General features: G+C 36.5%; 2 protein-coding genes across 2 annotated transcripts; both read left to right on the top strand.

Annotated features, from left to right (window-relative positions):
- Nucleotides 1-312: 312 nt before the first annotated feature.
- On the top strand, nucleotides 313-11,953 carry LOC141396971 (uncharacterized). The gene is made up of 2 exons (XM_073972719.1): nucleotides 313-1,682; nucleotides 9,358-11,953. The coding sequence occupies exon 2, from the start codon at nucleotides 9,392-9,394 to the stop codon at nucleotides 10,181-10,183; it is 792 nt and encodes a 263-aa protein (XP_073828820.1). The 5' UTR covers nucleotides 313-1,682; nucleotides 9,358-9,391; the 3' UTR covers nucleotides 10,184-11,953.
- LOC141398186 (uncharacterized) lies at nucleotides 4,264-9,203 on the top strand. Its single transcript, XM_073975419.1, has 2 exons — nucleotides 4,264-4,704; nucleotides 6,192-9,203. Exons 1-2 carry the CDS (start codon nucleotides 4,264-4,266, stop codon nucleotides 9,201-9,203), a joined length of 3,453 nt encoding a protein of 1,150 aa, XP_073831520.1.
- Nucleotides 11,954-12,759: the final 806 nt, after the last annotated feature.

The raw sequence follows: 12,759 nt of genomic DNA, 5'->3' as shown, positions 1-12,759 counted from the left end.
CTTTTATGTTTTCTCACGCACACACTACCACCGAACAACGGTTTTTTGATCTATTTACGAAAGTAAATATATAAACCAGGTATCGGCACCAACACAAGCGCATTGTTTGTGGCCTCACGCATACGACTCTCTCTCGCTCTCTCCACAAACAGCGTGTGCGTTAATGCATTGCTAAAACTAAAAATCATTGAAACAAGCGACAGCAGAACTTGCTTCTTTGACTTCTGGATGAAGACTGAATGGTGGTTGTTCTGCTGTTATTCTCATCAAGGGCACGTGTGCCCCTTTTTGCCGGACGATGATATAAACATTTCCAACTGCAGACCGGCAAACAGGTTTGCAGTTGGATTGCAATTTGGAAATTTGTCATTCGTAAAGTCAACATTAAAAGCGACGGAACATTTTCTCCCCCCAGTGCCTGTGAAAAGTTTAAGTACACAAAGTTAACAAACAACACATATACCAATCGAATATAACAAATAGACAACATTGTACATACAAACATATCACAAGTTAAAAGAACAAATTAAAACTTAAAACCTAGAGTTAAAATACTTACCTGTTAAAGAATAAATACTTACCTGCTAAAGAATAAATACTTACTTGTTAAAGACTAAATACTTACGTGCTATATAAAAATACTTACCATATATAACCTAGAATTGTGAAACATACCTAAAGTGAATTGTAAAAATCCTATTTCATTCTACAAGCTAACATTTATTGCCTAAAATAAAACCCTAAACCTAATGAATTTTGCTAATTATATCTAAACAATTGTGCTAAGTTAAAACCTACTAAATTTGAACTAAAACCTATAAAATACTGTTAAAACCTGTACATACGAAATTGAAATAATTAAAAGCTATAAAATTGAACTAACCTAAAACTTGTGAAACCTACAATTGGCCCTAAAACTTAACCTAGAAACTAAAACCTACCTTAAAGGAAAATAAATCTACAGTATAAAAAAAGTACGAAACTAGAATTAAAACCTAAAAGCATATGTTGAAAAGAAACATAAAATAAAACGAAAACCAAAGAATTAATATCACAGAAATTAAATCAAATTGTTTTAAATTAAACTAAAAGGCCCCAAGGTTAAGTATAACCCCCCAAACATTTGGTCCTTCGAGCCGGATTAGAAAAAAGTGTGGTTTTTTAAATAATTAAAAACGAAACAAAAAGTACAAAACATTGTGAGTTAGACAAAACAAGATCAATTTAACAGTACAAATAGTTTAAAACAATACGAAACAAAAAATACAAAGTGACAAACATATAAGAGTGTTTTATAAAGCAAATACAGTGTGAACAAGACAAAGTGGAAACAGTGGGTTCAATACAAAAAAAAAACAAAGTGAACAAAAAAGTTTTTTATAAATTTAAAAACAACAAAAAATATTCACAAAAACAAAACAAACGAAATACAAAGACAACGTGAGTACATATAAGTACAAGATGGTTTTTTAACAACATAAACATACAAAGTGAACAAAGTTTTAAAAGGTTTCAACAAAAAGAACAATTAACTTTTCACAAATACAACAAAAACTGTTCGGGTCGCAAGCAACAAAACACAAATCTAATCAAGCAACAACAACAAGGAGCAACTGGAACTAGGACACTGACACCAACTACAACCAGGAAAACACACACGTAAATACAGCCCAGCGAACAAAGTGAGTACTTGTTGGATTTTTTCATTTTGACAAAAGGAGAATATCGGGAGCAGGCAAATCCTCAATATTTGCTTTGACCCATATCCTCATTGTGACCCAAAAACAATTTTGACCCTTGTAACCCTGCCTATTGCCACAAGACTCAAAAATTGTTGAAACTGACTCGATAAAAACAGTTGGTTAAACCGTTATTTTGGACGGACAGTTAACGGGATATGCATGTATTTACTGAAAAACATACATTAGTAGAAGTACATAGTGGAAATTGCGGAACGTGGAGTTCCAATAAGTACATAAGCGCCATATTGACACATATATACAAGCACATACAATATTGGGAAAGTTAATGGAAAGTTTGCATACCCAACATACATAAGCGCCATATTGGTTCGGGAAAGAAAAAACAAGTTTTTTGTCTCTCTCTCAAAATTCTTGACGTACAGGCAACCTGGAATACATAAAACCGATTATATACCTTATGTAATAGATGACTGGCGGACAGACATATTATTTAATCGTATATAACCTTAAAATACTAACCTAGAAAACATTTTTTGGCAAAAATATTTTATGTCTGCTGGACAGACACATAGATTACCCAACTATACATAACCTAATAATTATTTTTGTGGAAATTTCTGGAAAAAACATTGCCGTCTGGTGGACAGACACAGCGATGAAACACTCATACATAACTTACGAACGTTTTTTTGGTTTTTTATAAAATAAGTTGTCTGTTGGAATGATACAGACCTGAAAACATTTTTGGAAATCTTTTGGAAAAAGCTTAAACGTCTGGTGCACAGACCTACAAAATACAAAAACATACAAAAGCTATAACCAATATAAATTTCATGCGAAATATAACAAGCGGCCGTTGGACAGACGGCCTGATAACTCAGCACACAATTACAACGAAATATTTTCAAAAAGGATTTTTTTTTTTTGCCAAAGTAGTTAGTCTAACCCATACTATATTATTTCATGCTTGTATAAACTTCTATAACTTTCAGCAACTTTCTGTGACCCAAAATATTTCTGTGATTTATATTTTCTGGTAAATTTTTTTTTTTTTGTTTTACTGACCACTTGGTGGTAATATATATGCTCTTTTGAATTTTGCGAACTTTTTGTCATTTGGAGACCTCTTGGAATCCTTCTTTGCGTTTCGACCCAAAATAATACATTCGGTGAAATAATTCGGTGACACTTTTTGATCAATTTCAATAATATTTGTTGATTTTGACAAATATTAGACCCATATAAACAACGTTTAGAGGAAAAATTTACCTTCACACAATTAATAAAATCCTCCTTCAATAGGACAATAAGAGATTTTATACACTCTCGGCGGTTAAAGGAGGTCAAACATATTTTCTCTGCTTTTGGTACGTGCAACCCAGCACACATTTGGATTACAATTCCGATTGGTATCTTTTTTGTGAAATTCTTTGTTCGTCGGCTCTTTAAATAAGTTTACATGTGAAATAGTTTGGGAATTATACGACTTTTTGAAATATTTTATCAATTATGTTGTTTTGACCCAATATTTTTTTTCATTTTTTGGAATTTTGTCGGATTTTTATTATTTTTTCTTTGTTTTGAGAAACTGTTCTGGAAACCATATCTGATTTTTTGATCCAAAGTTTTATCGCCTAATGCGGTTTTGTATTGTTTTTTGTCGATTTCCCCTTTCGTTGTCGCCTGAAGCAAAAATTAAGACTCCTCTCTAAAAAATAATACTTTTTGAAGAAAAAAAATTTTTATCAAAAGTGCATAAAGTCCTCCTAGTCAAGGATATTGTAAGAGATTTTATGCAAATTTAAATAATTCATTCGTAAAGATAGTTGAAATTCGTCTTTTGGAAGTTTGACAACCCAGCAAACAATTTTTCGACTCTCGTTTGGTGGATAGAAAAGTATCCCAAAAAATTATTACAAACTTTTCTGGCTAATAATTCGGATAATTTCACTAATTTCTCTTGATTTGGCGACACTTTTGATTACTAGTTCAAAGTTTTATTTGTTCTTTTCAATTTTTTCACGTCATTCACGTTTTCTCATTGCTCTTCAAAATAAATTTTTCTCAGTTGACTTTCTCGCTTACCCAAATATATTCGCATACGTTTTTCGAGGAAATATTTAGCGAAAAAACAAAGATTTTCTCCACATATTGGATCGAAAAACTGTGCCGAGGTCGGACAGGGTTGAAAATTTGGAAGATAATTCGTTACTTTCAAAGAGTTTGGCAGTCTTTTGAAAATTGGACCCAATTATTCGTTGTCAACTAACACACTTTCTTACTTTTGAGCATCAAAAGAAAGAGAAAAGTTGAATTCCTAAACAAAAGGTCCTTCTCGTTGGGCTTCTTTCGAATTTTGGAAAATAAACAAAATTTGTGGAAAGTTATACGCACAAAAGGAAGATGGACAAGACATTATGCGATAAATACGCGAACAGCGTCAACGACCTGTTGGATTATATTTCAATTTTTTCAATCACCAACCCAGAAGACACTGCGGACACATTGGAGACAACCCGTAAGGAGTTAGACTCGCATTGGAGTGTAGTGAAGAGAGCGTATGTTGAATGCAGAGAACATAAAGCAGAGGAAGGAGGAAAAGAATTATATGGAGGCGATGGACTCGTACAAAAAGGCGTTAAGTGCCATTAATATACAGTTGCAAAATGCTCGTGATAAATGGATGTTGGAACAAGCAAAAAGAGAATCATTAATGACCCAACAAGGAAAGGAAAAGGAATTTACTTCCGTATCCCGCTTACCACCATGCGACACAAATATATTTAAAGGAGGATATCAAGAATGGCCAACATTTCGAGATTTATTTACGGCGATTTACATCACAGGATCAAAATTAAGCAATGTTGAAAAATTATTCCATTTAAAACAAAAAACCACTGGGGAAGCAAAGGAGATTATCAGCCACGTTCCATTAACAAATGATGGATTCGAATTAGCCTGGAAAAATCTTACGGATAGATACGAAAATAAGAGAATGCAAGTAAATGAGGAGATAAAAACTTTTTTTAATCTGCCAGGAGTTTCGGCCGACTCAAGCCATTCACTACAAAAGTTACAAAGAACTGTCAATAGTTGCATTCAGACCTTGGAATTATTGGAAGTCGATGTCAAAGGATGGGACCCTCTTCTAATATACATTTGCTCTTCAAAGTTACCGAGGAATTTTTCGGAAGAATTCGAGAACTCACTTAGCAATTGTAAACTACTCCCAACATGGGAACAATTCGACACATTTTTAACAAACAAATTCAAAACCATGGAATCAGTGGGAAATATCAAGCCCTCAACTTCGAAATTTGCTCAGCTGAAACAAACCACTTACAACAAACCTAGATTTTTGAACACATTTCAAACAAATGTCACAAAACTTACAAATAAATTTGGAGATAGACCCAAAACGAGCCAAACTCAACAAAACAAGACACCGAGTTTTCAAACTTGTCAAATTTGCAAGTCGAGCCACTTTATCAGAGATTGTTCAGAGTTTTTAAAGAAGAGTATCAACGATCGGATTCACCTAGTAAAGACTTCGCACTTATGTTACAACTGTCTGTCATCAAATCATGGAGTGAAAGATTGCAAGAGCCGCTTTGGATGTCGAACTTGTAATTTGAGACACCATACTTTGCTACATAAGGGAACGGAAACCCAGTCAACAAATGCATACCTAGCTCGGGTGGAGACACAACCTAGAAACAGTGCCGCCACTCATACACAACAAATACAGTCCACAAAAAACTTAGAACCAGCAACTGTTACAACTTTGACCCTCCAAGATAAACATATCGGTGAGAAACAATCTGGAGGTACATTACTGTTCACTGCCATTGTACAAATAGAAACAAAAGGACAGCTGTATGATGCCAGAGCTCTGATAGATTCTGGATCACAATCAACATTCATTTCTGAAAAAACTGAAAAATCTTTTGAAATTACCAACAAGAAACAACCTAGTTCATGTCACTGGCTTAAGTCAGTTTGTCTCGGAGACATCTACAAAATCTTGTTTATTTACAATGCGATCCAAGTTTGACCCAGATTTTAAACTAGATGTGTGGGCTCCAGTTTTAAAGACCCTACCTTCGAATTTACCGCCACAAAACTTAGACAAATCTCAACTACAAGATATTACATCGTTGGAATTAGCCGATCCGAAGTTTTATATCAGGACCCTTGATATTTTCGCTTGGAACTTCGATGAAAACATTTGGATCAATTTTAACCCAAAAAACTAAATTTGGATGGATTGTTGGAGGACCCATACCTGGGAACAATATTCAACGAAAACAAATTGCTTTGCTCAACACAACATCGATTGAAAAGATTCTCACACGTTTTTGGGAGGTGGAAGAGACCCCTAAAAAAGTTTTACGGTCAGAAGAAGAGCAATTTTGCGAAAGAAATTACATTGATACAACTTTACGTAACAAGGAAGGAAGATATGTTGTGACTCTCCCATTCAAAAAGTGCGAGGAATTGGGAAATTCCCGGAACATTGCTTTAGCCCAATTCTTTCGAATGGAGAAAAAACTTATGAGAACACCCGAAATAAAAGAGGAATACGATAAATCAATTATCGAGTATTTGGAACTTGGTCATATGAGAAAGATTAAGCCTGAGGAAGTCAATGACACACCCAACAATTATTTACCACATCACGCAGTTATTAAACCTGATAGGCTCACAACGAAATTAAGAGTTGTGTTTAACGCCTCATGCCCGACCTCGAACAAAACTAGTCTTAATGACACATTGTTTCCTGGACCCATTTTACAACAGGATTTGGTGGAACAAATTTTAAAATGGAGATTTTTTAAGTACGCCTTTAATGCTGACATCACAAAGATGTATAGGCAGATACTTTTGGACCCGAGACAAACTAAATTTCAACGAATTCTCTTAAGAAAATCACCACAAGACCCAATTGAGGATTATGAATTGCTAACCGTGACATTTGGAGTAAATTGTGCGCCGTTCCTGGCTTTGAGGACTCTTATAAAATTGGCAGAAGATGTCAAAGAGATATATCCCAAAGCAGCCAATATTATTTTGCAAAATCTATATGTGGATGATGTTCTTGCTGGAGGACACACAGTTGAAGAAACAATTCAAGCCCGAAAGGAATTGGTTACAGCCTTAGATTCTGCAGGTTTTAAACTCATGAAATGGGCTTCAAATCATCATACTATCATAAAAGATATCCCTCAAGAGAATTTATTGCCGCTTAACTGGCTGGACATCGCTGAAGATGCATCCACAAAGACATTGGGAATTAGATGGAACATTTCAGGCGATTTTTTCTCATTTACGCCCCCAGCGATGGAAGATAGAGATGTATATACAAAGCGAGAAGTATTGTCTACTATAGCCAAGCTGTTTGACCCATGCGGATGGCTGGCACCGATCATAATTGTAGCCAAACTCGTTATGCAACAGATATGGTTGGATAAAATCGATTGGGATGACACTTTAAAGCCCCTTACTCTTATAAATTGGAAAAACTTTGTGAGAAACAGCAAAGATATTGAGTTACTGAAAGTTCCAAGATGGATAACATTTACATTGAATAGTTCTGTGGAAATACATGGATTCTGCGACGCGTCGGAAAGCGCGTACGGGGTAACGTTGTACATTCGAGTAGAGACCCCTGATAACAATGTTCAGACCTTTTTGTTAGCCGCAAAGTCCCGAGTGGCACCAATCAAAAAATTGTCAATACCACGACTGGAATTATGTGGCGCGGTTTTACTTTCAAAACTAGCAGCCAGCACAATGAGAAATCTTCAGATATCGGATTATACGACCCAATTTTGGACAGATTCCACCATTGTTTTTGCCTGGTTGAAAAAGCCTCCTTGTCACTGGAGCACTTTCGTGGGAAATCGAGTTTCGGAGATCTCTGAAAATGTTGGCCAAGAGAACTGGCGACATGTAGACTCAGAAAACAATCCTGCTGATATAGCCAGCCGAGGATGCTCACCCACAGAACTTAAAGCTCATAAACTCTGGTGGAATGGACCTCAGTGGCTCACATTGCCCAAAGACCGTTGGCCATCGAATCAATTTCATGACGAAACAGACCTAGAAGCCAAGGCGGTCAAAGCCCTAACGCTTTTCGATCAAAAAGATGACCCCTTGAAAAATTTCTCGTCGTTATCTAAAGTTTATCGGGCATACGCTTTACGACTCTGGAAAAACACAGGAATCAACAGGCAACATCTTAGAACCTCAACATTAGATCTCACGGCCACCGAAATTCAAGATGGAAAACGATCCAGTATTATACAAAAATTCTTCTACTTAGACGAGTACGAGGCTTTGGAGAAAAAGACGAGAATTTCTCCAACCAGCTCACTCCTAACTCTGAATCCGTTTTTAGACCCTAAAGGAATCATGAGAGCCAATGGGAGATTGGTGCAGTCAACAGCCCTTACGTATAGTGAGCGGCATCCTATAATTCTTCCACATGGAGCGATCCTCAGTCAACTACTGGTTGATTTTATTCATAAAATCACTTTACACGGTGGCAATTTATTGATGTTAAGAGTGATAAGGTCAGAATTCTGGATATTCGGCCTTAAGTCACTTGTAAAGAAAACCATACGGAATTGCAAAGTGTGTATCATCCATAAGAAACGGACCCAGGATCAACTAATGGCATCTCTGCCGCCCGAAAGAACATTCCTTTCTAGACCCTTTACAAACACAGGTGTTGATTTTGCGGGACCCTTCAATATTAAAAGCTATTCTAGCAGGGCCTGTCTCCTTACCAAAGGATACGTCTGTTTATTCATATGCTTTGCAACAAAGGCCATACACTTAGAGCCAACCAGCGACTTGTCGACATACGCTTCTTTGGTCGCCTTCTCAAGGTTTGTCAGCCGGCGCGGCTGCCCGGCTTGTATCTATTCCGACAACGGTACAAACTTTGTAGAGGCAGTTGATCTTTTAAAAAGAGACAGGATTGCCTTTGTAAAAAACCTGCAAAATAGTATTCTTCAGAACAACTTTCACCAAGATCCGCACATGGGCGGCTTGTGGGAGGCCGGAGTTAAATCTTTCAAGACCCATTTGAAGAAAAGTATTCCCAAGATGAACTTTACCTTTGAAGAATTCACGACTATTTTAACTCGAATCGAGGCTTCCCTTAATTCGCGACCCCTCAGTCCTGCAAGCGACGACCCAAATGATTTCTCTCCTTTAACCCCTGGCCATTTCTTAATCGGCACAGCTATTCTTACACCAGCTGAGCCCGATATTTCTGACACTGATATCAGTCTTGTTAATCGTTGGAAACGACTCAAAGTCATTTCACAATATTTTTGTAATCGTTGGAAACTAGAATATCTCCACGAACTTCATCGAAGAACGAAGTGGAAGTATACTCGGGAGAACATTAAAGAGGGAGACTTAGTAGTTATAAAAGATGATCGACTCGCGCCAAATGAATGGAAAATGGGACGCGTTGATAAAACTTAACCAGGTAGCGACCAGAACACAAGGGTTGTCGACGTTCGGACGGCTAGTGGCTCAATAAGCAGACCCATTACAAAACTTGTCAAATTGTTTTCCGACTGACTAGTCGGGTTATTTTTAATGAAAGAATTTAGTACTCCCAACTTGTTTTTTGCAGTTATACCCGAATCGCCAGGCCCGGGCAGAGCCAAATGGAAGGCGTCAGAATGATCGTAGTCGATCAAATCAACGACGAGGCCAAAGAGAGGAGAGGAGGGACCGGCCGGGACACTGGCAGTACTCTTGCGGTTTATGCCAAGAGGACCATCCGCTCAGCTCGTGTGATAGGTTCCTTCAGCTCACACGCTACCAGCGCTACGAGACTGTTGAGCGAAGAAGTTACTGCCGCAACTCGACGCTGCGACTATAGGCACCACACGCTGATCTATGGGGCCCCACAGTTGGACGATTCAATTCAGCCCCCAGCACCAGCCTCTGTCCTCAAATGGAATCTAGTGTTTGTCCCGACAGCTACAATAAGGGTCGTAGGCGATGATCCATATTCCTGGGCGACGTTACGGGCGCTTATAAACAAGGGTGCGTCCATGTCCAGAATATCTTACTCGTCGTTCCAACGGATGGGGCTCCGATCATTTACGTTTCTTGGAAGGCGGTTCACAACATTCAAAATAAAGGCCCGTAGCCTGAATGCCACCTGGACGCTTAAGGTTCATGCGTTCATAACGGATGAACTGCCCTACAAGCCATACTGCGACCCCATAATAGAAGATCCGACCCGGGACTTCACCGGTGGCAGCTTAGCTGATGTCGACCCAAGAAGCAACACGCCCATTGAACTTGAGCTGGGGGCTGACACCTACTCGGCCATTTACCAGGAGGGTCGAACGTTCTCTGGCGTAGGAGGAGTATACGGCTACCAGACGGAGTTGGGCTATGTTCTAGCGGGGCCCATCCGAAACTTGCCGCTCAATAGTCCTTACTAAGGGATACACACGTCACTGCGGGGGCAGAACATGTTTACGACAATGTAAACACATTCAGGGTTTAATACCCTGGTGTGAACCTGTGTTAAGAATTTATGCGTGAACGCCGTTAAAATTGTTGGTGGTGGCGGTGTGGTGTATGTTTGTCTTTTATGTTTTCTCACGCACACACTACCACCGAACAACGGTTTTTTTATCTATTTACGAAAGTAAATATATAAACATTTCCAACTGCAGACCGGCAAACAGGTTTGCAGTTGGATTGCAATTTGGAAATTTGTCATTCGTAAAGTCAACATTAAAAGCGACGGAACATTTTCTCCCCCCAGTGCCTGTGAAAAGTTTAAGTACACAAAGTTAACAAACAACACATATACCAATCGAATATAACAAATAGACAACATTGTACATACAAACATATCACAAGTTAAAAGAACAAATTAAAACTTAAAACCTAGAGTTAAAATACTTACCTAAAAAGTAAAACTTACCTGTTAAAGAATAAATACTTACCTGCTAAAGAATAAATACTTACTTGTTAAAGACTAAATACTTACGTGCTATATAAAAATACTTACCATATATAACCTAGAATTGTGAAACATACCTAAAGTGAATTGTAAAAATCCTATTTCATTCTACAAGCTAAAATTTATTGCCTAAAATAAAACCCTAAACCTAATGAATTTTGCTAATTATATCTAAACAATTGTGCTAAGTTAAAACCTACTAAATTTGAACTAAAACCTATAAAATACTGTTAAAACCTGTACATACGAAATTGGAATAATTAAAAGCTATAAAATTGAACTAACTTAAAACTTGTGAAACCTACAATCGGCCCTAAAACTTAACCTAGAAACTAAGGCGTACAGAAATAAAGCCCCAAGAAATAACGCCCCAAACGGGAATGAAAATGGACCCCAATTTTTGGGGTGTTTTTACAATTTGAAAAATTGCCCCAATACAAAAAGGCCCCAAACTAGGAAATTTGGCCCCAAAAAAATATTGCAATTATGCCCCAAAATTTCATTGGGACCAAAATGCATTTTTGAAATTGGGGTGCATTTGCAAAATGCATTATCACCCCAAACAACGAAAATGCAATTAGGCCCCAAAGTTTGCATTCACGCCCCAAAATATTTATTCACTTAAATTTGGGGGTGTAAATAAAGCCCTAAATTTGGGGTGTAATTTCAAAAAATATTTTTAAAGATATTCATTCAATAGTTTGTAATATGTAACTAATTATGACTGTACTTTTTCACGATAGTAGCATGTTAAAGCCACCTAGAAACAAGCTCTTATTTTCAAGTGTACTAGCAGGCGTCTATGAATGTGATAAAAATTAAAATTTCAAATAAAATTAAAGACGATTGCGGATCGTCGGTATCAAGTACCGTTCGTAATGTTTTTCAGAAACATTATGATAAGTGAATATTTCTGTACCAATTTCTATATACATATGTATATGTATGTATATATTTTTATAGTTTTCAGCAAGAATCACAAAGTATATATTTTAGCAAAATACAATGAAGTTTGCATCACATCGTTAGCAAAAAATTTGTGCCGGCTCCAAAAACGCCCCATCAAATAGTTGAAGCATTCATGCTCGATAAGGTGTGGACAAATTTCGGTCTGACCAAAAACCAAACAAACCCGAGACAGACTTTAACTACTCCATATCCCCAAATCAAGTCAAACAGAATTAGAAAGAAGTGGAAAGTAGCTGAAGAAAAATATGTTAAAAAATCAAACACAATTAGAAAAAGTGGAGAGTAGCTGAAGAAAAATATATTTAAAAAAATCGCGCGATTTTTTAAATATATTTTTCTTCAGCTACTCTCCATTTTTTTTAATTCTGTTTGAATTGATTTGGAGAGAAAAAATATATTTAAAAAATCGCGCGATTTTTTTAATATATTTTTTCATTCCAACTTCATTCAAACAGATTTAGAAAAAAAGGGAGAGTAGCTGAAGAAAAATATATTTAAAAAAATCGCGCGATTTTTTTAAATATATTTTTCTTCAGCTACTCTACCTTTTTTTTTTTCTAAATCTGTTCGATTTTTTAAATATATTTTTTTTCAGCTACTCTCCATTTCTTTCTAATTCTTTTTGACTTGATTTGGAGAGAAAAAGTATATCTAAAAAATCGCGCGATTTTTTAAATTTATTTTTTCTCTCCAAATCAAGTCAAACAGAATTAGAAAGAAATGGAGAGAAAAAATATATTAAAAAAATCGCGCGATTTTTTTTAGTATATTTTTTCTCTCCAAGTCAAGTCAAACAGAATTAGGAGAGTAGCTGAAGAAAAATATATTTAAAAAATCGCGCGATTTTTTTAAATATATTTTCCTTCCTTCCTCTGTAAAAAAGGAAAAATAAATGCCTTAGCATTTTTAAATAGGATGGTGTTTGAAGAAAATGCTATGTGCACAAATATGCTCCCAATGGAAAATGAGGTATATAAATTAAACATTGTTAACAGGTGTATCTTTTTTTACTTTCTTAATGTTGCTGAAACATTTTTTCAGCAGCTTTCCCTTTACACAACTGTCAAAATCTGCAAC

The sequence above is a fragment of the Musca autumnalis genome, unplaced genomic scaffold (genome assembly GCF_047663935.1).
Source record: "Musca autumnalis isolate F117 unplaced genomic scaffold, ASM4766393v1 scaffold_3, whole genome shotgun sequence".
NCBI classification, from domain to species: Eukaryota; Metazoa; Arthropoda; class Insecta; order Diptera; family Muscidae; genus Musca; species Musca autumnalis.
This window is presented reverse-complemented; position numbering and strand designations above follow the sequence as displayed.

Coding starts and splice junctions, on each gene's coding strand:
- LOC141398186 (XM_073975419.1), top strand. CDS start 4,264: ATGTTGAATGCAGAGAACATAAAGCAGAGGAAGGAGGAAAAGAATTAT. Junction 4,705..6,191: donor ACGAAAATAAGAGAATGCAA/GTAAATGAGGAG, acceptor CCATTCAAAAAG/TGCGAGGAATTGGGAAATTC.
- LOC141396971 (XM_073972719.1), top strand. CDS start 9,392: ATGGAAGGCGTCAGAATGATCGTAGTCGATCAAATCAACGACGAGGCC.